Source organism: Hyla sarda, chromosome 2 (genome assembly GCF_029499605.1).
Source record: "Hyla sarda isolate aHylSar1 chromosome 2, aHylSar1.hap1, whole genome shotgun sequence".
NCBI lineage: Eukaryota > Metazoa > Chordata > Amphibia > Anura > Hylidae > Hyla > Hyla sarda.
This window is the reverse complement of record NC_079190.1, coordinates 182,788,082-182,814,726: the sequence shown is the minus strand read 5'-3', so window position 1 is coordinate 182,814,726 and position 26,645 is coordinate 182,788,082. Positions and strand designations below refer to the sequence as shown.

The 26,645-nt window shown below is 42.2% G+C and overlaps 1 protein-coding gene across 8 annotated transcripts in view; it reads right to left on the bottom strand.

Annotated features, from left to right (window-relative positions):
• The window catches only part of HERC2 (HECT and RLD domain containing E3 ubiquitin protein ligase 2), a 224,831-nt gene that overhangs the window by 169,396 nt on the left and 28,790 nt on the right, over positions 1 to 26,645 (bottom strand). For 5 of the 8 annotated variants that reach the window (XM_056555877.1, XM_056555882.1, XM_056555880.1 and 2 more), the window contains exons 4-7: positions 23,920 to 24,057; positions 20,185 to 20,404; positions 9,711 to 9,847; positions 7,037 to 7,190 (exon numbers count right to left, since the gene is read on the bottom strand). In XM_056555877.1, coding sequence (XP_056411852.1) covers positions 7,037 to 7,190; positions 9,711 to 9,847; positions 20,185 to 20,404; positions 23,920 to 24,057 — 649 coding nt within the window. The remainder of the gene's footprint in view (positions 1 to 7,036; positions 7,191 to 9,710; positions 9,848 to 20,184; positions 20,405 to 23,919; positions 24,058 to 26,645) is intronic. The other 3 variants (XM_056555884.1, XM_056555885.1, XM_056555881.1) reach the window with 2 other exon arrangements.

Below are 26,645 nucleotides of genomic sequence, written 5' to 3'. Positions count from 1 at the left end.
AAATGATATGCCATGGGGGGGGGGGGGGGGGGTTTGCTGTCCTGGCACCATAGGGGCTTCCTAAATGCGGCATGCCCCCAGAGCAAAATTTGCTTTCAAAAAGCCAAATGTGACTCCTTCTCTTCCGAGACCTGTAGTGCGCCAGCAGAGCACTTTTCACCCCCATATGGGGTGTTTTCTGAATCGGGAGAAATTGGGCTTCAAATTTTTAGGGGTATTTTCTGCTATTACCCTTTTTAAAAATTTAAAATTTTTGGGAAAACAAGCATTTTAGGTAAAAAAAAATTATTATTTTCTTACATTTGCAAAAGGCGTGAAACACCTGTGGGGTATTAAGGTTCACTTTATCCCATGTTACATTCCCCGAGGGGTCTAGTTTCCAAAATGGTATTTTTTTTTGCTGTTCTGGCACCATAAGGGCTTCCTAAAGGTGACATGCCCCCCAAAAACCATTTCAGAAAAACGTACTCTCCAAAATCCCCTTGTCGCTCCTTCCCTTCTGAGCCCTCTACTGCGCCAGACGAACAATTTACATAGACATATGAGGTATGTGCTTACTCGAGAGAAATTGGGCTACAAATACAAGTACAAATTTTGTTCTTTTACCCCTTGTAAAAATTCAAAAATTGGGTCTACAAGAACATGTAAGTGTAAAAAATGAAGATTGTGAATTTTCTCCTTCACTTTGCTGCTATTCGTGTGAAACACCTAAAGGGTTAAAACGCTGACTGAATGTCATTTTGAATACTTTGGGGGGTGTAGTTTTTATAATGGGGTCATTTATGGGGTATTTAAGGCCAAAATGGGCTCCGTCCTGAAGTGGTTAAATCTGGTGCATGGCTGCGTAGTTTCCTAATTCCCACCACCACTTATTTAAGTACCACTTAGAAAATGCATCACCTACTAACCCACCCCACTTAGCAAATGTATGACTACCTATCCACCCACTTAGCATATGTGCCACCTAACTAGCCATCTAGAAAACTTACCACTCACAAAAAAAACTTTCTACAAAGGGGGGTCCTACCTACCTACCTGAGAAAATAGCGAGGTGTCATCACTGCATTTGCTCCAAGCTAGATCTTAAAAAAAGGTGCCTATACACCGCCGCCAGTTTCAGCCAACTGTTAAATGAGTATGGCAGCTTCCCAACTCTCTGCTGATGTTGGTGGAGACAATGGTCGAGCATGTTAAATATTGCTTGCTGAAAATTTTGTTCAGGGAGGAATAAGCGGGATTAAAGGGGTACTCCGGTGAAAAACTTTTTTTTAAATCAACTGGTGCCAGAAAATTGAACAGATTTGTAAATTACTTTTATTAAAAAATCTTAATCCTTCCAGTACTTATTAGCTGCCAAATACTACAGTGAAAATTATTTTCCGTTTGAAACACAGAGCTCTCTGCTGACATCATGAGCACATTGCTCTCTGCTGACATCTCTGTCCATTTTAGGAACTGTCCAGAGTAGCATAAAATCCCCTTAAACATATGCTGTTCTGGACAGTTCCTAAAATGGACAGAGATGTCAGCAGAGAGCACTGTGGTTATGATGTCAGCAGACAGCTCTGGGTTTCAAAAAGAAAAGAATTTCCGCTGTAGTATTCAGCAGCTAAAAAGTACAGGAAGGATTAAGATTTTTTTATAGAAGTAATTTACAAATCTGTTTAACTTTCTGGCACCAGTTGATTAAAATAAATAAATAAATAGTTTTTCACCGGAGTACTCCTTTAACTCCTTGGGGACAAAGCCCATTATAACCCTAGGGACGGGAGCATTTTTTGCAATTCTGACCACTGTCACTTTAAGCATTAACTCTGGGATGCTTTTACCTTTCATTCTGATATTGTTTTTTCGTGACATTCTACTTCATGTTAGTGGTAAATTTTTGTCGATACTTGCATAATTTCTTGGTGAAAAATTCCAAAATTTGATGAAAAAAATAGAAAATTTTGCATTTTTCGAACTTTGAAGCTCTCTGCTTGTAAGGAAAACAGACATTCCAAATAAATGATATATTGATTCACAAATACAATATGTCTACTTAATGTCTGCATCATAAAGTTGACACGTTTTTACTTTTGGAAGACATCAGAGGGCTTCAAAGTTCAGCAGCAATTTTCCAGTTTTTCACAAAATTTTCTAAATCAGAATTTTTCAGGGACCAGTTCAGTTTTGAAGTGGATTTGAAGGGTCTTCATATTAGAAATACCCCATAAATTACCACATTATAAAAACTGAACCCCTCAAAGTATTCAAAATGACATTCAGAAAGTTTGTTAACCCTTTAGGTGTTTCACAGGAATAGCAGCAAAGTGAAGGAGAAAATTCAAAATCTTCATTTTTTACACTCGCATGTTCTTGTACACCCAGTTTTTGAATTTTTACAAGGGGTAATAGGGGAAAAAGCCCCCCAAAATGTGTAACCCAATTTCTCTCGAGTAAGGAAATACCTCATATGTGTATGTCAAGTGTTCGGCGGGCGCTGTAGAGGGCACAGAAGGGAAGGAGCAACAATGGGATTTTGGAGAGTGAATTTTTCTGAAATGGTTTTTAAGGGGCATGTCACATTTAGGAAGCCCCTATGTGCCAGAACAGCAAAAAAAAAAAAACACATGGCATACTATTTTGGAAACTATTCCCCTCAAGGCACGTAACAAGGGGTCCAGTGAGCCTTAACACCCCACACAGGTGTTTGACGACTTTTCGTTAAAGTCGGATATGTAAATGAAAAGAAATTTTTTTTTTCACTAAAGTGCAGTTTTTCCTCCCAAATTTACCATTTTTACAAAGGGTAATGGGAGAAAATGCCCCCCAAAATTTGTAACCCCATCTCTTCTGAGTATGGAAATACCCCATATTATGGCGTAAAATGCTCTACGGGCGATTTACAATGCTCAGAAGAGAAGGAGTCACATTTGGCTCTAGGAAAGCAAATTTTGCTGAAATGGTTTCTGGGGGGCATGTGGCATTTAGGAAGCACCTATGGTGCCAGAACAGCACAAAATACCTACATGGCATACTATTTTGGAAACTACACTCCTCAATGAACGTAACAAGGGGTACAGTGAGCCTTAACACCCCACAGGTGATTGACGAACTTAGACATCTTAGACATCTTATCCCCTATCCAAAGGATAGGGGATAAGATGTCAGATCGCCGTGGTCCCACTGCTGGGGACCCCTGGGATCCCCGCTGCGGCACTGCGCTATCATTACTGCACAGAGCGAGTTCGCTCTGCACATAATGATGGGCAGTACAGGGGCCGGAGCATAGTTACGTCACAGCTCCGCCCCTCGTGACGTCACGGCTCGCCCATTTCAATACAAGTCTATGGGAGGGGGCGTGGCGGTCGTCACGCCCCCTCCCATAGACTTGCATTAAGGGGACGGGCCGTGATGTGACGAGGGGCGGAGCCATGACGTCACGCTGCTCCGTCCCCCGTATCGCCCGTCATTACGCACAGAGCGAACCCGCTCTGTGCAGTAATGATAGCGCGGTGCCGCAGCGGGGATCCCGGGGGTCCCCAGCAGCGGGACCGCGGCGATTTGACATCTTATCCCCTATCCTTTGGATAGGGGATAAGATGTCTAGGGGCGGAGTACCCCTTTAAAGTGGGACGTGAAAATGAAAAATTTGATTTTTAACACTGAAATGCTGGTGTTACCCAAAACTTCTCATTTTCACAAGGAATAATAGGAGAAAATGCCCCACAAAATTTGCAACCCCATTTCTCTCGAGTAAGGAAATACCTCATATGTGTATGTAAAGTGCTCTGTGGGTGCACTAGAGGGCTCAGAAGGGAAGGAGCAACATTGGGCTTTTAGAGAGCGAATTTTGATGAAATGGTTTTTGGGGGCATGTTATACCCCACTGGCATTTGACAGATCTTTGGAACAGTGGGCTGTGCAAATGAAAAATTACATTTACACCTGTGGGGCGTAAATGCCCACTGAACCCCTTGTTACATTCTGTTAGGGGTGTAGTTTCCAAAATGGGGTCACATGTGGAGGGGGTCCACTGTTCTGGCACCATGGGGGCTTTGTAATCACACATAGCCTTCAATTCCAGCCTAATTCTCTCTCAAAAAGCCCAATGGCACTCCTCTTCTGAGCATTGTAGTTCGCTTGCAGAGCACTTTACTTCCACATATGGGGTATTTATATACTCAGAAGAAATGGGGTTACAAATTTTGGGGGGCTTTTATCCTATTACCCCTTGCGGAAATGAAAAATTTGGGGTAACGCCAGCATTTCAGGGGAAATATTTTTTTTTTTTTTTCATGTCCAACTTTAACCAAAATTTGTCAAAGACCTGAAGGGTGTTAAGGCTCACTATACCCCTTGTTACGTGCCGTGAGGAGGGTAGTTTCCAAAATGGGGTCACATGTGGGTGTTTTTTTTTTTGCATTCATGTCAGAACCGCTGTAACGATCAGCCACCCCTGTGCAAATTACCAATTTAGGCCTCAAATGTACATGGCGCTCTCTCACTTCTGAGCCATGTAGTTTGTCCGCAGAGCATTTTACGTACACATATGGGGTATTTCCGTACTCAGAAGAAATTGTGTTACAAATTTTGGGGGTCATTTTCTTCTTTTACCTCTTGTGAAAATGAAAAGTATGGGGCAACACCAGCATGTTAGTGTAAAACTTTTAAATTTTTTTTACACTAACATGCTGGTGTAGCCCCCAACTTTACCTTTTCATAAGGTGTAAAAGGAGAAAAATCGCCACAAAATTTGTAGTGCAATTTCTTCCGAGTACGGAAATACCCCATATGTGGCCCTTAACTGTTGCCTTGAAATACGACAGGGCTCTGAAGTGAGAGAGCACCATGCGCATTTGAGGCCTAAATAAGGAATTTGCAATAGGGGCGGACCCGGTTACCTAAAATAAAACCCTACAGCAGTGTTTCCCAAACAGGGTGCCTCCAGCTGTTGCAAGACTCCCAGCCTGCCAGGACAGTCTATGGCTTTCCGGCAATACTGGGAGTTGTAGTTTTGCAACAGCTGGATGCTCCCTTTAGGAAACACTGCTGTATGTGACTTTTTTTCATTTTTATTTGGGGGGGGGGGGGGGGGGTAACGTGTAAGGGGGTGTATATGTAGTGTTTTACTTTTTATTATTTGGTAGTATAGTGTAGTGTTTTTAGGGTACATTCACACAGGTGGGGATTCACAGTAAGTTTACCGCTGGGAGTTTGAGCTGCGGCGGCAAATTTGCCGCAGCTCAAACTTGTGGAAGGAAACCCACTGTAAACCCGCCCGTGTGAATGTACCCTGTACATTCACATGGTGGGGGCAGCCCAAACCTTCAGCTGTTACAAAACTACAACTCCCAGAATGCACTGACAGCCCATACATGCTGGGAGTTGTAGTTTTACAACAGCTCTAGGCACACTGGTGGGGAACCACTGAGTTAGAAAACAGACTCACTCAGTGATTCCAACCAATGTGCCTCCAGCTGTTGCAAAACTACAACTCCCAGCATGTATGGCCTGTCAGTGCATTCTGAGAGTTGTAGTTTTGCAACAGCTGTAGGCACATGGGTTGGAATTACTGAGTTAGGAAACAGACTCTAGCTCAGTGTTTCCCAACCAATGTGCCTACAGCTGTTGAAAAACTACAATTCCCAGCATGGCCAGACACTCAGAGATGCTGGGCGTGTAGTTCTGCAATATCTGGACCTTCAGATGTTGCAGAACTACAAGTCCCAGCATGCCTGGACAGTCTGGGCATGCTAGGAGTTGTAGTTATGCAACAACTGGGGAAGAACAGCTTGGAGACCACTAAGTAGTGGTCTCCAAACTGTAGCCCTCCAGATGTTGCAAAACTACAACTCCAAGCATGCCCAGACTGTCCAGGCATGCTGGGAGTTTTAGTTCTGCAACATATGAAGGGCCAGATATTGCAGAACTACATACCCGGCATCCCTGACTGTCTGGCCATGCTGGGAATTGTAGTTTTGCAACATCTGGAGGGCTACAGTTTAGAGACCACCTTATACTGGTCTCCAAACTGTGTCTCTTCAGATGTTGCAAAACTACAACTCCCAGCATGCCCAAACAGCCTTTGGCTGTGTGGGCATGCTGGGAGTTTTAGTTTTGCAGCTTTTAGAAGGCCACAGTGAAGATCACTTACCGCGATGTTCACTGCAGCCTTCTCCGCCGCACTTTCCGGCCGCCGCTGCTCCGTGATGCCGACTCCACCGGTCCGGGTAAGTCGGGCCATGTTCCCCCCCCTCGCCGCCCGTGTTCCCCCGCTCTGTACTGACTTCCGATCGGTGGCCAGAGCGGGGGAAATGAATTCTAACCCCCCGCCCCCCTCCTGCCATTGGTGGTCAGCCTGACCGACCAATAGCAGAGGATAGGAGGGGGTGGCAACACTGCCACCTCGCTTCGATCATTCTTATTTTCTGGGCGATCAGGTCACCAGTGACCCGAATGGCCCAGATCGCGGGCAAATCGCTGGTCTGAATTGACCAGCGATTTGCCACGATCGCCGACATGGGGCACATGCCACGGGATGCCTGCTGATAGATATCAGCAGTCATCCCGGTCCGATCACCACCCGGCAAGCGGCAGTGATCGGAAATGCCGATGGGGCATGGATACGCCCTCCGTCCCAAAGGAGTTAATGTTCGGCCATGCTGTGTCTTCCTTGGTCTACCTGTATGTTTTCCTTTTGTAACCTTCCCAAATTTTACACCCACAGCTGACAAATCTTTTGCACTCTATGTTGCAATTTAATCACAAAAGGAGTTTTATAAGGTTTTCCAAAGTTTCAGATGACAACTGTTTAGGATGAAAACTGTTTCTTTCAAACGAGCCCTCACATAAACAAATGACAGCACAAGTCTGAAAACACTGATTTCAATAATCATAACTGTAGCGCAGGTTTACACAGGTCTTATGGATTAGTAGGGAAGAATTAACAAGCAGCAACAAAACAAATTTTATTTGTTACGAAACAAATAAAATCAGTCAAAATTATAAAATAAATAAAGAAAATAAAAAAACACCTTTAATGCAAACTCACCCTGTAACAGACCTTAAAAATTTTGTGGCTCGCTCAACAACTTCAAGCCAGACAGATGAAACCGTGCCTTCATCAAAGAGTGTGGCCTCCGGAAGTGCACGCAGGGCATCGAGTGATTCCTGTAGAAGTTCACTACAAAGATCTGCATCCTCACCTGGACAAAGTGAAATATAACAGAGCAGCTCAGAAAAATACAAGTTGACATCTGGCAGATTTAAGTTGTGCCACAAACATTTTGTGTGTTTTCATACGACTAACTCTAGTAATGTAATACAAGCTAGAATCAGTTCAGTTTTTTAGCAATGCAAAAATGGGCGATCTTTAATGAAAAGGCATCTTGGTATACATACAGCTTATAAATAGTAGATAGGAGAATAAAACCTTTCCCATTTGTTGCATACACTTTGGAAATGTAACCTCTATGTTCTGGGGAAGGACAGCCGTCAATAGTCTACAGTGATCCCCCGACCTACGATCATTTCAACATACGATAGCCTCTCAGAGGCCATCGTATATTGAAGGCAGCATCACCACACTATTCTTTTATATGCTGGGGCCATCACAAACACAGTTACGGGGCACATTAAACGACTATACAGCAGCAGTTGGAGCAGTCTGCGCTGCCGGATAGTCGTTTAATGTCATTCACCTGTCCCCGACATTCCGGACAGTCCTCTTCATGCTCCGCTGCATGGCAGTCGCTCTCCGTTGTCATCACATCACCGTGCACGCCGTCCAGTCATCCAGTCGGAGCGGCGTGTGCAGCGACTTGACGGCAATGTAGAGGGACAATCCAGGGCAGCGGTGATGGTCAGGAGCGGCGGGGACACGCGAGTATAACTTTTTATATTATTATTGCACGGATCCCCGTAACATACGACTGATTCAAGTAACGATGGTTAATTTGGAACCAATTACCATCGTATGTTGAGGGATCGCTGTAGTAGTACTAGTGATCTCACAGAAATAATGATGTTATGAGCATTTATACTATTTTGTTTACGCTCAATTTTACAAAAAAAAAAAAAAAAGGTGTATCAGCATAATATGCATTTACTTCTGTTGTCTATGGACAATAATCCCAAGTGGCTCATGTTCATCCTGCAGTTTTTTCTCTCATACAATAGAAGTGATCACTTTAATTCCAATGTGCACATGCTACATTCATTCACTGTCTAAAAACTTGTTTTTTGATTTTAGTATGGCAGATTTATTTATTGTGGCACATGTTAATGATACTATAGGTCATGAAGAAAACAAACTAAGGAAACAATAACTCCTTAACGATGCACGACGTATATTTACATCCTGCACAGGACCCACGATATAACGCGGTGACCCGGTGTCATGTCGTTCCAGCAGCCATCAACGGCCGGTATTAACCGTTCAGACGCAGCTATCAAACCTGAAGTGAAAGGGAAAGCATCCTGGCAGCTTAGTCGGGCTGTTCGGGACCGCCACTGTGAAATTGCAGCATCCCAAACAGCTTGCAGGACACCGGGAGGATCCCTACCTGCCTCCTGCGTGTCCGATAGCCGAATGACTGCTCCGTGCCTGAGATCCAGGCTGAAGCAGTCGAGCGGCGATAACACTGGTCAATGCCATGTTAATGCATTGCAGTGAACAGTGTAAGAGATCAGCGTGTGCAATGTTTTAGTCCCCTATGGTGGCTATATCATTGCAAAAGGGAAAAACAAAAACAAAATTTTAATAAATTTAACATTTCCCTAATAAAAGTAAGAATAGCGTATTTTTGGTAAAAAAAAAAAAAATGGTACTGATAAAAACTTCAGATCACAGCACAAAAAATTTGCCCTCTTACATCCCCATATTCAAAAAAATAAATAAAAAAAGTTATAGGGGGTCAGAAGAGGCCATTTTAAACGTTTAAATTTTCCTGCATGCAGTTATGATTTTTTCCAGAAGTACGACAAAATCAAACCTACATAAGTAGGAAATCATTTTAACCGTATGGACCTACAGAATAAAGATAAAGTGTCATTTTTACCGAAAAATTTACTGCGTAGAAACGGAAGCCCCCAAAATTTACAAAATGGCGTTTTTTCCTTCAAATTTTGTCGCACAATTATTTTTATTTCTATTTTGCCGTAGATTTTTGGGTAAAATTACTAATGTCACTACAAAGTAGAATTGGTGGTGCAAAAAGTAAGCTATAAAATTGATTTTTAGGTAGAAAATTGAAAGGGTTATGATTTTTAAAAGTTAAGGAGGAAAAAACGAAAATGAAAAAGAACTGAAAAACGCTGAGTCCTTAAGGGGATAACAGCTGCTAAGGTGTGATAAGTGAGATCAGCAAGTTCTGAGGCTAGAAATATAGAACCCTGTTAGAAGCTCCAATACGTTAAACTGCATTCACACATGGAAAGTTAAAACAGTGAAACACAATACAGTGTAGCTGTCATGTGCGCAAAAACTGCGTCATCATGCAATTTTAACACTAAGTGGCAGACAGTTTTCAAAGTCATTAATGTCTGTGCGGTTCTGCAAGTAAAACCTGTTTACCTAAAAAATAAGTTGGTATCAACTTGAAATTCATGTCCAATCTTCAGTAAGACCATATAGCGATTCCGGCTGCCTCTTAGCCACAAGGTGGCTACTCGTAAAAACAATCTTATGTATTTATATCATTAAATGAATGACCACAGTGACTTACCGGATCTCCATGCTCTACGCAGAAACGCAAAGGCAAATGACAGCGCAGCTCGGGAGCCCACTCTAGCAAGTCCTTCCACCCCTTGGCCAACTGGACGAGAGCTGTGTACATGAAAGGTATGCTCAAAAATGTCCTCACTGCAAGGGATGAAGTCACCGATATCAGAAACAGCAAAATAGTCAACAGTAATGTCATACGAAAAAATAAATAAATACAACCAAACAAAAACATAGGTCGACTGATGATCAAGAAATGCAGTGTTCACACAAAAAAGGAAATTACAAAATTAAAATAGAATAAATTAAGTAGTAACAGGAGTTGTTTGGGAACTCCCTAGTAGATCTAGGCATTCCTTTAGTTTCAATGTGTATAATAGTAAAGTATTTAAAGGGGTTATCCAGAAAAAAAAAAAATTATATATCAACTGGCTCCAGAAAGTTAAACAGATTTGTAAATTACTTCTATTAAAAAATCTTAATCCTTTCAGTACTTATGAGCAGCTGAAGTTGAGTTGTTCTTTTCTATCTAAGTGCTCTCTGATAACACTCTGTGCAGTTCCCGAGACAAGCAGATATGTCAGCGGAGAGCACTGTTGCAAGACAGAAAACAACAACTCAACTTCCGCTGCTGATAATTATTGAAAGGATTAAGAACTTTCTGGAGCCAGTTGATATAAAAAATAAAAATTTCCTGGAATACCTCTAATTTTTTTTTATTTTTTATTTTTTTAATCTCTCTGGAGGTATCTCACAGACTACCAGGAATTGAAAACTAGGGCTATTTTCTCATAAAAACAGGTTGTGTGCAGAATTACAATTAGTCTCCATTAAAGGGGTAGTTCGGCAAAAAAATGTATTTATTTTAAATCAACTGGTGCCAGAAAGTTAAACAGATTTGTAAATTACTTCTATAAAAAAAAAAAAAAAAAAAAATTTAATCCTTCCAGTACCTATTAGCTGCTGAATACTACATAGGAAATTATTTTCTTTTTGGAACACCGTGCTCTCTGCTGACATCTCTGTCCATTTTAGGAACTGTCCAGAGCAGCATATGTTCGCTATGGGGAATTTCTCCTACTCTGGATAGTTCTTAAAATGGACAGAGATGTTAACAGAGAGCACTGAATACCAAAAAGAAAAGAATTTCCTCTGTAGTATTCAGCAGCTAGTAACTACTGGAAGGATTACATTTTTTTTTTTATAGAAGTAATTTACAAATTTGTTTAACTTTCTGGCACCAGTTGATTTAAAAAAAAAAAAAAAAAAAGGTTTTCCAGCGGAGTACCCCTTTAACTTCAATGGAACTGAGCTGCAATACCACACAAAAACTTAGGAGAGGGGTGGCACCATTTTTGGAAGACATTACGTTAATCCTGGATAACCCCTTTAATGATTTAATGCCGATGGGAATGTAATGCACAAGAGACTGAGCATTAAGAGTGCAGCTCTGGTGTGCGGGCTCCGGTGTGTCCTTCATATAAGGATACACTGCCGAATGTCTCAATTTTAACATCAGTGTTGAGGGATAGCCAATGTCATTGTATACATCTACCACAGTAGTGCACCTAAATTTCTGTATTGTATTATTCTAATTGTTACACATCCACACTGTTTATCTGGTGTAGGATTTTATTGTGGCACTTGTAGTCCACTGCAGGCATCCCCCATTGTATGCATTTTTATGCTGGGGATCGCCCCTAGCAACGGACTACAAGGGCAGGATCTGCTCCCCCAGTATAAATGCACAACCGCATTTGGGGTTGAGCACCTCCAGCTTTTTGAGACCACGTTTTTTGTTGTTGTTTGAAAATTTATACGTGGAGGTGTGTAAACTCCATATGTTAATGCGCCTTGAACATTTTCCAGGCAGCATTAGGGTTGCACCTGTGAGGCCATGCACCTATATCAGCCAACTTGGGTGGGGCTTGTAGCCTCTCTCCCTCCTCCCATTGTATGTGTGCTCAGTCACGCTGGAGGGAACTGGGAGTAGGCTGCATGTCGGCCTAGTACTGCTGTAATTGCCCAATGGCCCTCTGTTTTTGCTTTTCATGCACAGGTAGGTTAGCGTTAGGTCCCGTGCCATTTGAGAAACCTTGGCGTTGGTGTGCGGGCTCTGGTGTGTCCTTAATATAAGGATACACTGGCGAATGTCTCAATTTTAACATCAGTGTTGAGGGATTAGCCAATGTCATTGTATACATCTACCACAGTAGTGCACCTACATTTCTGTATTGTATTATACAGCTCTGGACTATAACACTGGCTGAAATTCCGGTTCAATCTACAGGGTGGGCCATTTATATGGATACGCTTAATAAGATGGGAATGGTTGGCGATATTAACTTCCTGTTTGTGGCACATTAGTATATGTGAGGGGGGAACTTTTCAAGATGAGTGGTGACCACGGCAGCCATTTTTAAGTCGGCCATTTTGAATCCAACTTTAGTTTTTTCAATAGGAAGAGGGTCATGTGACATCAAGCTTTTTGGGAATTTCACAAGAAAAACAATGATGTGCTTGGTTTTAACATAACTCAAGATTAAGTTATTTACAAGTTTCTGACCACTTATAAAATGTGTTCAATGTGCTGCCCATTGTGTTGGATTGTCAATGCAACCCTCTTCTCCCACTCTTCACACACTGATAGCAACACCGCAGGAGAAATGCTAGCACAGGCTTCCAGTATCCGTAGTTTCAGCTGCTGCACATCTCGTATCTTCACAGCATAGACAATTGCCTTCAGATGACCCCAAAGATAAAAGTCTAAGGGGGTCAGATCGAGACACCTTGGCGGCCATTCAACTGGTCCACGATGACCAATCCACTTTCCAGGAAACTGTTCAGAAAGCTCGGACCCGACACCCATAATGTGGTGGTGCACCATCTTGCTGGAAAAACTCAGGAAACGCGCCAGTTTCAGTGCATAAAGAAGGAAACACATAATCATGTAAAAATTTCGCATATCCAGTGGCCTTGAGGTTTCCATTGATGAAGAATGGCCCCACTATCTTTGTACCCCATATACCACACCATACCATCAATTTTTGTGTTCCAACAGTCTTGGAGGGATCTATCCAATGTGGGTTAGTGTCAGACTAATAGCGGGGGTTTTGTTAGTTTACGCAGAAGATTTTGTTCAGTGATGAGGCAAACTTTTATGTGAATGGTGAAGTTAACAGAGGGTCCTGTTCCAATTTTTGTTTTGCCCATTCTGCAGCACCTGAAACTACGGATACTGGAAGCCTGTGCTAGCATTTCTCCTGCGGTGTTGCTATCAGTGTGTGAAGAGTGGGAGAAGAGGGTTGCATTGACAATCCAACACAAAGGGCAGCACATTGAACACATTTTATAAGTGGTCAGAGACTTGTAAATAACTTATGAAAGAATAAAGTTACGTTAAAACCAAGCACATAATTGTTTTTCTTGTGAAATTCCCGTGATGATGTGTCACATGACCCTCTTCCTATTGAAAAAACAAAAGTTGGATTCAAAATGGCCGCCATGGTCACCACCTATCTTGAAAAGTTTCCCCCCTCACATATACTAATGTGCCATTAAACAGGAAGTTAATATCACCAACCATTCCCATTTTATTAAAGTGTATCCATATCAATGGCCCACCCTGTATATATATATCTCAAACTGGGCTGATTTATCAAAACATGTTTAGAGGAAAAGTTGACCAGTTGCCCATAGCAACCAATCAAATCGCTTCTTTTGTTTTTAAAAGGACCTCTGAGAAATTAAAGAAATGATCTGATTGGTTGCTATGGGCAACTGGTCAACTTTTCCTCTGCACAGACAAATCTTAGGGTGCTTTCACACTACGTTTGTAGTGTACGGTTACTGGATCCGGTTGGGAGGGGCGAAAACCGGCCACTCCCGTATCCCAGCCGGATCCGGCCCGAACCCCATTCATTTCAATGAGCCGACCGCAGTCAAATGCTGACTCCGGTTGTCTCATTTTTTTCCCCCATATACAGTTTTCTGACCGGACCTAAAACCGTGGTATACCACGGTTCTAGGTCCGGTCAGAAAACCGTATTCGGGGAAAAATGAGACAACCGGAGTCAGCGTTTGACTCCGGTCGGCTCAATGAAATGAATGGGGTTCGGGCCGGATCCGGCTGGGATACGGGAGCGGCCAGTTATCGCCCCTCCCAACCGGATCCAGCAACCGTACACTACAAACGTAGTGTGAAAGCACCCTTACCTAATGTATGTATGTTCCAGCATCACTTCCAAATGGCTAAAGATATTTCCAAAAAAAACTTGGTACACGTTACTAATATGTCAACTACAAACATAGGATAGGTAAATTAACGATTACCACCCAACCTCCGTCTCAGAGGGTTGGGGTTTATGTTTAAAGTCCCATACAACTCTATGGGGACAAATATGTTACTGCATAACTTCTAAACAGCCAGATATATTTTGCTAATACTTGGTCACATGTTACTGATATGTCCACTAAAATTATAGGATAGTTAAAGGGGTACTCCTGTGGACATTTAAAAAAAAAAAAATTATTTTTATTTTTTTTAATCAACTGGTGCCAGAAAGTTAAACATATTTGTAATTTACTTCTATTAAATAAAATGTTAATCCTTCCAGTATTTATCAACTGTTGTATAATACAGAGGAAGTTCTTTTCTTTTTGAATTTCTTTTATGTCTGTCCACAGTGCTCTCTGCCGACACCTCTGTCCATATCAGGAACTGTCCTAAGCAGGAACATTTCCCCAGAGCAAACCTATCCTGCTCTGGACAATTCCTGGAATGGACAGGGGTGTCAGCAGAGAGCACTGTGGACAGACAAAAGAATTTCAAAAAGAAAATTTCCTCTGTAGTATACAGCAGCTGATAAGTACTGGAAGGATTAAGATTTCTTAGTAGAAGTAATTTACAAATCAGTTTAACTTTCTGGCACCAGTTGATAAAAAAAAAAAAAAAAAAGTTTGCCACCGGAGTACCCCTTTAATTTAACCCTAACCTGCTCCTATTTGCAAGGGTCTGGGTTTTAGTTTTTTGTTGTTTTTTCTTTTTAAGTCCCATGCAATTCTATGGGAAATGTATGTTCCTGAATAACTTCCGTATGGGTTGGAGATATTTCGATAATACTTGGTACATTTAGGTGTCAAATAAAAATATAGGATAGTTAAATTAACCCTAACCTACCACCTTACGTAAAGGATAGGGCGTAAAATAGGAGAACAATAAAACCAATTAACCCAAATTCAGAAAATAGGCAAATATTTTCCACAAAGTTTTTTTCTGTGTGTTTTTTTTTTTTTTTTTTTTTTTTTTTTTTACAAAAACTGCCACAGATTTTCCCTGCATTTTGGTGTTTATTCTTGCATTTTTTACTGGTGTTTTTGCCTTTGAGTGGAAATTGCATTTTTTGGCCCCTTTGGCATTTTTTATTCTAAATAAATGCAGTAGGGATGGAAAAAAATGTATTTAATGAAATTTTTGTTTTTTTATAACGAAATTTTGATTAATTTTTAACCAAATTTATGTGGGTGGGCAGGGACCTAAAAATGTATCCGACAATAATAAAAATGTAGAAAGGTGCCATTTAAATGTAAAAAGATAATATAGTTAATTTATAGTTAATTTTGTTAATTAGTAATGTATTTTAATGTGTTTAATAAAGTGTGTTTGTTTAACTTTTTTCCCTTTATTTTTTACATTTTCTACGTAGTACTACTACTCCCAGCATGGAACAGACTGTTCCATGATGGGACTAGTAGTACCTGTACAAAGACAGATCGCCCTGGGTGTCACTCCTTACATCCGATGGGATTGCCCTTTCTATTGCAGAGATGAGGAGCGGCTTTCTCCTGTGCTCGCATCTCTCGCTCTATACTCCGGCAGGCCAGTGATATGAATAGAATTCCCATCAATGATTCATATTTTCTGCCCAGAGTGGTGATTGGCTGGTTGGTGGCAGCCAATCACCACTCTCAGCGGGAAATATGTATCAGTGATGTGAATTTACATTCACATCACTGGCCGGCAGGAGTATAGTGCAGAGATGCAGAGGTCAGGAGAAAGCCGCTCTGCATCTCAGGAATGAAGGATGATCGCAGAGGGTGTCAGGAGCAACACCCGCTATGATCTGTCCTTAACTGCAGGTACTACTTCTCCCAACATAGAGCACACTCTGCTCCATGCTGGGAGCTGTAGTACCTGCATTAATAGACAGATCGCAGTGGGTGTCACTTCTGACAATTTTTGCGATCGGTCTATTAATGCAGGTACTACAGCTCCCAGCATGGAGCAGAGTGTGCTCTATGTTGGGAGCAGTAGTACCTTAAGTTAAGGAGAGATCACAGTGGGTGTTACTCCTGACACCTGCTGCAATCGTCCTGTATAATGTATAGATGCGGGCAGCATGGCCGATCTTCTCTGGTCCACTGCACTGCCGTATATATTATATATATATATATATATATATATATATATATATATATATATATATATATATATATATACACACACACACACACACACCTTTTATTCATATTTCCCACAGACAGTTTTGATTGGCTGGAACCATTTGGCCAATCACAGCTCTCTGCGGGAAATATGAATCTGTGATGTGAATAACTTCACATTGCAGAATACAGTGCAGGAGACCAGAGAAAAGCGGCAGTGCCGCTCGCTTCTATACATTATATAGGAGGATCGCAACGGGTGTCACAAGTGACACCTGGGGCGATCTGTCTACTGGTACAGGTAGTACTACTCCCATCAGCGAACAGTCTGTTCCATGCTGGGAGTAGTAGTACTACCTAAAAAATTAAAACCAAAGACACACTTTATTAAACACATTATTAAAATACATAACTAAGAAAAATGTTAACAAAATGTTAAATATATTATGTTTATATTTAAATGGTCCCTTTTTACATTTTTATTATTGAGCTACCTTTTTAGTTCCCTGCCCGCCCACATAAATTGATCCCTGTTTAAAAATTTAATAAAAATTGTTATAAAAAATATAAATTTCCTTAAATACAATTTTTCCATCCCTACTTTATTTTTTTAAATAAAAAAAAAAGGTATTTCCATCCTTTTTTGGATTGCTAAAAAGGCCAAAAAAATTAAAACCGCCTGCAAAAACGCCAAAGTTAAAACCCACATGGCATTTTTTTAAAAGTTTTTCTTCACTACCATAGACTTCTGGCAATGGCAAAAAAATGGCAAGATTTTACCAGAAAAAAAAAACGCCAAAAGTCTCAACAAGAGGTTGTTTTTGAAAAACTGCCAAGAAGCCAACAATAGCTGAAAAAATGGCAAAAGGTTTAAAAACTTTTTTCACAAAAAAAACAAAAAAAACAGCAACATGCGGCAGAATTGGCGTTTTAATTTAAGTTTTTGAAAAAAAATAAAAACAAGTGGAAACCAAGCCTACTAGGAACCAGATAAATGTCCATTAAGGATAGGGTCATGTGGGAAATATGCTGCCTATGTGCTAGGAGCAGACACATAGGGCTTTTCTCGCCACTGCCCTGTGCATGCAGCAAGGTTCAGAGGCCGTCCGAGCATCAGAGTTATGTCGGTGCGCTCAACCCATTTCCGAGCCTCCCTGCACACACAAGGCTGTGGCGGGGAAAGCCCTTTGTGTCTGCTCCTAGTGCATAGGTAGATTACTCTGAGTTAAACACGCTGCGTATGCACTGCGTGTAAACCTACCCTACAGCAGATCTGGGAAGAAAGAATCAACTAATACTGAAACCTTTTTCCCTGGAGCGCCCACAGAGACAGAAATGAATGTTGCTCTTCTTTAAAAACTGCATTCTCAGTATTTGAATTGTATTCCAGGATTTGCTTGTCTCCAGGTGAGACTGGAGAACTTTCTAAGATTCTCAGATGTCTTTCATGAAGGTCGAAATTAGAGATGAGCGAAGGTAATGTAATTCGATTTGTCGCTAAATTCTCGGCTCGGCAGTTGCTGACTTTATCCTGCATAAATGAGTTCAGCTTTCAGGTGCTCCGGTGGGCTGGAGACTCTCTCCTAGGACTGTATCCACCTTTTCCAGCCCACTTGAGCACCGGAAAGCTGAACTCATTTATGCAGGCTAAAGTCAGCAACTGCCAAGCTGAGAGGATTGTGACGAATTGAATCACTGTAACTTCGCTCATCTCTAGTCGAAATGTTATATGGTTTGAATTAGGGATCGACCGATTATCGGTTTGGCCGATATTCACAATTTCCTAAGTTATCGGTATCGGCAATTACCTTGCTGATAATACAGGCGCTTTAAATCAATGAACTGCAGCGGCTTTTGCGGGGCCAGAGACCGGCAGTGTCCTGAGCTGTCACTGTGCACCGGGCCACTGACTGTGACGTTGCGTTGAGGACGTCACTCGTCATTGCGCAACGCACAGCAACAGTGCAAGAAGCCACAGGAGCCAGAAGTAGCGCGGACCCCGGGAACAGGTAATTATATCCCCAGGCCGGTGAGTCTGTTCATCGTGAAGGCCAGGCTGGTGACCGGGGACAGCACTCCACCGGTGTCCGGGTACAGCATGCTCCGGCCGCAGGGCAGCAGTGTGCAGGGCTGGGGCAGGGCTGCGTTGATGCGTCCATCTCCATTGTGCAAAGCGGCAGGGTTGGACTCAGGACAGCGGCAGCGGTGTTGGACACACACACGCGGTGGGCAGCGGCGGTGGTTGGACTCAGGACCCCAGGACAGGCAAGGGTAGAGAAGCGGGTGGCAGCGGCGGTCTCTGGCCAAGCAAGAGCCACGGCAATTCATTGAATTAAAGCGCCCGCATTAAATCATTGATCTGCAGCGGCTTCTGAGGGGCCAGAAACAGTTTATCAGGGTATACCCGCACACACACCCTCATTTTACCAAGGATATTTGGGGGGAAATCAAAATGCATGGAATATCGGTATAAGTTATCGGCTATCGGCCTGAAAGGTTATCGGTATCGGCTCTAAAAAAATCAGTATCGGTCAATCCCTAGTTTGAATACCATGTTATAAACATAAGTATTATTATAAAAACATATTCCTTATTTTTTTGTTCCCCTCCCCCTCATCCCAATTTCAGTGGCAGCACATGAATGGAGAGGTGTTAAGAGAGAGACGCTTTTTGTTCTACTGTTTCGGCAAAATCCAACAGAAGTGACAGTTACAGAAACAGTGGAGCATGTGGTGCAACAGTGATTCTTTAACTCTAATGGGAATGAAAGAAAAAAGTTACACAAGATCAGCTTTTTCTTAATCCCAGCCACTTGAGGTGTCATGAAACCAATGTTGTTGAAACAGTTTAGGTTGACCCTTGGTGTTCCAGCATGACAGTGCCCCTGCGCACAAAGCAAGGCCCATAAAGGCATGGTTGGGTAAGTTTGTTTTAGAAGAGAACTCTGACCTTAAAGGGGTATTCCAGGAAAAAACTTTTTTATAGATATCAACTGGCTCCAGAAAGTTAAAACAGATTTGTAAATTACTTCTATTAAAAAATATTAATCATTTCAGTACTTATGAGCTTCTGAACTTAAGGTTGTTCTTTTCTGTCTAAGTGCTCTCTGATGACACCTGTCTCGGGAAATGCCCAGTTTAGAAGAGGGTTGCTATGGGGATTTGCTTCTAAACTGAGCGTTTCCCCGAGACAGGTGTCAGAGAGGACAGACAGAAAGAAAGAAAATAAAAACTTTAACTTCAGAAGCTCATAAGTAATGAAAGGATTAAGCTTTTTTTAATAGAAGTAATTTACAAATCTGTTTAACTTTCTGGAGCCAGTTGATATATATAAAAAAGTCTTTTCCTGGAATACCCCTTTAACCCCATATAACACATTTGGGGTGAACTAGAATGGTGATTACGAGCCAACCCTCTTTTAACATCAATGTCTGACCTCACAAAATGTTGTTGCGGATGAATTGACAATATTTCCCACAAACATACTCCAAAATGGTAAAAGGAACCAGCCAGCTCTAGAACATGCTCCGAGCTCATTAATGATGCACATCAATCACTCAAGGCAGGGAGTGGTGGGGGGGGGGGGGGGCTATTGAGGAGGTGTAAATCCTGAGGCTTGGCACCGCCTCTGACACTTGAGGTATGAGCCCCATCTGGAGCTGACAGATTTCTTGTATACCTATGGATTTAGAATGGCATGAACTAAAAGCTTATGTAGGTGTAATGTGTAGGTGCCCCAATACCTTTGTCCATATAGTGTATATAATAGTTGATACATTTAACATATGCAAACTAAATATCCTATGTTAATCAAAGGCCAAAAGTAAAAAATAAAAGTAGAAAAGATATTTTCATTTTACCAATCTGCTAATTTCCCAGACACACAGTAACAACATTAAATGCTACACAAAACATCCACACAGAAGCTATAGATGCTAGTACTTTTCATCCTATACTAATAGTATTCCTATGTGTGCAGGAATCCAATGACTTCCATTAACAAGTCATAAGCGTAGGCTGCTGTCAAGTAGCATTTACCCTTTCTTTTCTGCTGCTGGTGGAGGGACAGTGTTACTTTTCCACTTTACTTTGATATTTTCCTGAAAAACAGTTCTGTTCAGTGCAATAAAATAACGCTCCAGTATGACCAGTCTTTGCTTTAATCTTATGGCAGAGAGGGTAGTGGTGGCAGTCTGTGTCGCAAGGGTTTGCTGTTCCTTTACAAGCACGTAGAGGCTCTCCTTAAGTTCACTCACATCTGAGGAAGAAATTAATAGAATTAGATGATTTTCATTATTTAACTATTTGAAGATAATACTCAAAAACCTTACTAAAATACCTAACATAAATTAAATGATTCATAAAAATAGATATATTTTTTTTCAGCAAATATGAATTTCATCTTGTTTGTGTACCACCAATATCGTCCATAATCCAACCACATTACACATGGACAGGCTGTGCCTGCCAGATTGGGAACTGGAGATACTTCTTTGCAATCTACCGTATATACTCTAGTATAAGCACAGTTTTTCGTGCTGAAAAAACGCCCCCCTCGGCTTATACTCGAGTGAACTCTCCGCCTGTCAATCCCTTCATCAGTGGTCTTCAACCTGCGGACCTCCAGATGTTGCAAAACTACAACTCCCACCATGCCCGGACAGCCATCGGCTGTCCGGGCATGCTGGGAGTTGTAGTTTTGAAACCTCTGGAGGTCCGCAGGTTGAAGACCACTGCGGCCTTCGTCATCATCCAGACCCCCCCTTTTAGTTTTATACTCACCTCCCCTTGGTGGGAAGGAAGGGTGAGCTGGTCCGGGCCATCTATACTGCATGGACCGTTCGGCGGGGAGGATTAGTCGTTCCGGGCTGTCCATCTTCACTGGGGGGCCCTCTTCTCCGCTCCGGGCCCGGCCCCGGACTAGTGACGTTGCCTTGACGAAGACGCACAGGGACGTTCATGCGCAGCCTCCCTGCACAGGGATGTTCATACCAACTCACCCTTCCTTCCCACCGAGGGGAGGGGAGTAGAAAACTAAAAGGATGACGACGAAGGCCGCAGTGGTCTTCAATCTGCGGACCTCCAGAGGTTTCAAAACTACAACTCAGCATGCCCGGGCCTCGGCTTAGATTCAGGTCGGCTTATACTCGAGTATAAACGGTACTCGGGTTCATAGAGTATTCTTGTCTAAGTAAAATCATAAGCCGTGACCCTGGTATGTTTACTTGCATTCACTATCATCTATTCAACAGCCTCTGCTTCTCATTATGAAATGAAGATAACAGATTTTTTAGATGGTAGATAAAGGGTTATTAGGATTTCGGCTATTAAATCAATGTTAAAGTAAAAGTGCAAACCATGGGAAACATGAAACCTGATGACAGTGTTTGCTATGTGTACATCGGTAATATGAACCTCAAAACACGTGCCTCAAAATAACAGTCTGCCCAGTCTCAATCGCTGGAGGGAGGCACGAGCAGCAGTAGTAGTAAACACAAGTGACAACATTATCACCACAACGTGAAATAACAGTGTTCAGAAGTTCACTTCATTAGACAAACAGGACAGAGAGTACAACTCAAGTTCAGGTCAAATATCTCATGTACATGAGTAACATCTACAGACATAAATAAGTACACATACAAAGCCAATAAGTTTAATGACCCACTAGTAGTAACATCTACAGAAAAACATACTACACTAACCAGTGCTATACTTACACAGGGTTATTCCCATAGGGACATTTGAAATGTCTATGTGAAACCTGCCTTCTACAAGGGTTTTTCTAGGGTCAAAAGTTATTTATAATTCTTGAAGGGGTACTCCGGTGGAAAACTTTTTTTTTCCAAATCAACTAGTGCCAGAAAGTTAAACAGATTATACTACGGTTTTAGGTCCGGTCACAAAAGCGGGTCAAAACTGAGCCGACCGGAGTCACCGTTTGACTCCGGTCGGCTCATTAAAGTAAATGGAGTTCAGCGCTGGTCCGGCTAGGGTACGGGAGCGCCCGGTTTGCCCCTCCCCCTGCCGTATCCGGAACCCGCATGTACAAAACGTGGTGTGAATGCAGCCTTTTTCTGTCTCTACACTTCGGATTGCTAAAATAAAATTCTAAATATTGGACACATGAACATTATAGGCCCAGATTTATCAAAATTACTCATAACCATGAATCAGAGCTCAACCAAAATCAGACAAATTAGTATTGGACAGGAAATACAATATGTAAGAAAGAATGGACGGGTAAATAAAAAACACTCCCTAAACATGTGAAGACATAAATACTGGATAATTGTATATTTGTGTGAACTCGTGATCTTGTAAATGAGAAGTGAATCTCCCAAGATTAATAATAGCGAGTATAAAGGCCACACACTTCAACACTTGACCCATGTCCCCCATATAAACAGTTGAGGAGCCAGTTCTTAGAAATGAAAGATTAACTGCAGGGATTCTCTTCTCTAAGATCAGCTTTCCATTTAGCCTCCAAGCTGAATGAAGTGTGAATCCTAGTTCAGCTGACTACTTGCCTTAGTACACAGTGAGGACTTTATGATACACAAAAAAATTGCTAAATTAAATACTAACCTATAACACTGTTCCTCTCGGTATACCTAAAAAGGTAGTTATCTACTATAATCTTGATATTGTAGGAAATTAAGGAGCCTTATTCCATATAACCAGGGGTCAAGTCCAGGGGGAAAAATGTGTAGGAACTCACCTAACACTTCCACTCAAGGATTAGTCCTGCAGGACTCCTGCTAATGGGAACAGTGTCCTTGCTGTGGAAAAAGTGCAGCAACTCAGTTCCCATACGTTCCTGCAGGACTTGAGCCCTGCATATAACAATGCTTCTAGCACATCGGAGGGGCACAAGAGACACTATGCTTTCACAAATATGTGGCCCCTTCATTTTAAAGGTTTACTCCGCTGCTCAGCGTTTGGAACAAACTGTTCCGAACACTGGAGCCAGGAGATCATGACTTCATAGCCAGCCCCTCTAGACGTCACGCCCTGCCCCCTCAATGAAAGTCTATGGGAGGGGGCGTGACTGCTGTCACACCCCCTCCCATAGACTTGCATTGAGGGGTGGCGGGAAGTGATGTCAGGAGGGGCGGGGCTATGATGTCACAAGCTCCCGGCACCGGCTCCAGCGTTCGCTGCTCAGCGTTTGGAAAAAACTGTTCTGGAGTACCTCTTTAAGGATCATGGAGGTTCTAGAAGTCAGACAAATGCACAGCCAGCACTTTGCATGGTGCCAAAACACATTTACATTTTCTAGCATTGTCCAATAATGCAGAGCACAGAGTACCCACATCCCAAAAAGTCAAAATGACAGACTGGTAGCAAGTCGAGAAGTTAAGGCACTGTCTTAGTTACCTTAACATCAATTAGCCATTTATAATGTTTATGGTCCAAATCCTAAAAGTACCACCATATATGTTCGACTTTGATAGACATAATATTGGATTGCACCTGCCCATCTTCAACTTATATTCCAGCATATCCAACAGACAACACCACAGATGGACTGACCCTAATGACGTAGACTTCATTCTAAAGTATTAACTCAACATGTAAACTCTACGTGTGCAATTCACCCTCTACCTTTGTTATTAAGTTTTGCCTTTACTGTTCTGTAAAATTGAAAAATCTGTTACATAGCTTTGCAGTAGTAATATCTTTATAATAATAAAAAACACTGTTGAAGGCATTGTCCTTACATTAACCTCCAGGAAAATAAGCAAGCCGCCAAGAAATGTCAGTTCTTACCTGGTTGTCTGCCCCAGACCCAGCTGTCCATAATGGTTTTGGCCTTGTAGTTTGGTATTGGCATCTCCTCTTCCTCTTTCTTCTCCCTGTCATTCTGATCCTCCTTTTTTGAGCTTGCTTGGGCTTCGTTCACTTCATCTGGGGGGGGACAACATTTTTAGAGCTATTACATATTTGGTTTCTTTAGTAATACATTACAAAAGAACATACATATTAACCCAAGACATCGGACACTGAACTTCCTCCTCTATGGTAGCTTATAGGGAATGGTTGTCTGCAGTTAAACTACATCATACTAAAACTTCCCACAAATCTAAAGCAAAAACTAAGGCCCAGATTTACTAAAACTGTCTAATTCTTAGACGTGTAAACATGTCACAGACTTCTCAAAATGTATCAAGTTGTTTGGCAAGTCTGTCTAGTCTAAGTTCAGACCAACTATTTGACGGCTTAAACTGCACTAGAATCCTGGCACATTTCTGGCACGTGTTGCATATTAAGCCACTCCCCCCCCCTCTCTGCCTAGGCCACACCTCACTGTGTGGTGCCCACTTTGTCTGTATATCTATATTTATTATCACACACTTATAGCAAAGCTGTGAGTAATCTACAAAGTTATTTAAATAGGGCACAAGCGCTGTATAATAGTCCAAACAGTTTACAGCACTTCTCGAAATGCAGTGGCAGCCATTGCAATGACTCAATGGCTGCCGACATAGAAGTGCGATATCAGCAGTAGCAGAAAAGTTTCACATGACAGTGTGTCCTTTATCAGGTGAATTTGCAGACTGTGTGGTCAAGTCAAAGAGCGTAGCTCATCTAGTCCGATAAAGAACACAGTGTCATCCAAAACTCTGCTGCTACTACTAACAGTTCTATTTCCAGCCTGAAGTTGTGGCGCCAACAATAATCCTAATTTACATTCCTTCTTGAGGAGTGCTACTAACTATTCACTTTATTAAGTATAATTCTGTAGCCTTGCAAGTGGGCCAAGTGAACCCACCTCTCTGCTCTGTGTACAAACATGCTACCTAAATAAAGAATAATGACAAGATTTATGTAAGTATGGAATAGTGATGTAACCCTTAAGTATCAAAAAAGGGAAGATTTATCCAAAAATATGCAAAGCAAAGTTAACAAGTTGTCGATATCAATCAGATCGCTTTATTTATTTAATTTTTTTAATTTTTATTTATTTTTTATTAGGATGTAATCTGATTAGTCTTTGTGGGCTATTGGTCAGCTTTTCCTCTGCACAGGTTTTGATAAATTGCCCCTATGACAAATGAATCTTAACATTGAATACTGATTCTTATAGCTATAGAAAATAGGGTGCACACCAAGGGCTGAGCGGTATACCGGTTCATAAAAAATACCGAAATTTTTTCCCTGCACGATATGAATTTTTCCCATACCACAATACCTGTCAGGCCCCTCCCCCTAAAATGAATGAATTATCAACTGCAGCGCGCTGTCTCCACATCGGGGAAATAATTACCATCATAATCCTGTGAGCCGCCCGCGCTTTAAATTAATGAGATGCCTGCCGCGGTGCTATAAATGGTCAAGATGCCGGCCGTTGCTATAAATGGTTAAGATGACTACGCCATAAATGGTTAAGATGCCGTCTGCGGTGCTATAAATGGTTAAGATGCCGGCCGCATGCGCTATAAATGAATAAGTTGCGGCCGCGGCGCTTTAAATGAATAAGATGCGGCCGCGGCAAGCTGTCACCTTCTCCTGCAAGTGCTAGCTAGCCTGGCTTTTAGCGCTTGCAGGGGGAGATGGACAGCTTTCCGCTCGCAACTTAAAAAGGAAAACTGTCAGACGCCGATTCAAATTAGCCCTACCTTACCCAGATCCGCCCGGCCGTTCGCCCGCAATTTTAGTTTTATTTTATGTGTATATCTTGCTGTAACTGGCACGGGCGGGGCTTCTGCAGGTTAACTGGCACTGACGTCAGCGCCACTTATGAATATTCATCCCCACTCCCTTCAGATAGGAGCGGCAAAGAGGGAGAACTGGAGGGAGGGGGGGATGAATATTCATAAGCGGCACTGATGTCAGTGCCAGTTAGCTGCAGAAGCCCCGCCCGTGCCATTTACAGCAAGATATACACATAGAATAAAACTACAATTGCGGGTGGACGGCGGATCCGGGCAAGGTAGGGCACGTTTTAATCAGCGTCTCCCGCACTATCCACCAGGATAGTGCGGGAGAAAATATCTGACAGTTTTCCTTTAATCGTTTCCAGCGCCACGGCCGCATCTTATTCATTTAAAGCGCATGTGGCCGGCACCTCAGAGCAGCGCCAGAGTCACACATGATTAGTTCCCCAGGGAGGAGGAGGAGGGGGGGGGGGGGGGGGGCGAAATACCGTTAAATACCGTGGAACCGTCAATTTTTGGTCATACCACCCAGCACTATGCACACTTGTGTATTCTAAAATTCTAGGTTTCAGTGTCATACAATTACTGAAAAGGAAATGATTAAAAGGAGATCTCCGGTGAAAAATTATCCACTATCCATAGGACCGATGGGACCCCCCGTGATCTGCGGGACGGGACCCAGTGCTCAGTGAGCCGGCACGCACTCCATTTATTTCTATGGGAGCGACGAAAATCTTCAGCACCCCCATAGAAATTAATGGAGTGCGTGCTGTCTATTAGTAGATGACACGCGCTTCTCACAGAGAGCAAAAGGTCCCGTGCCGGAGATCGCGGGGG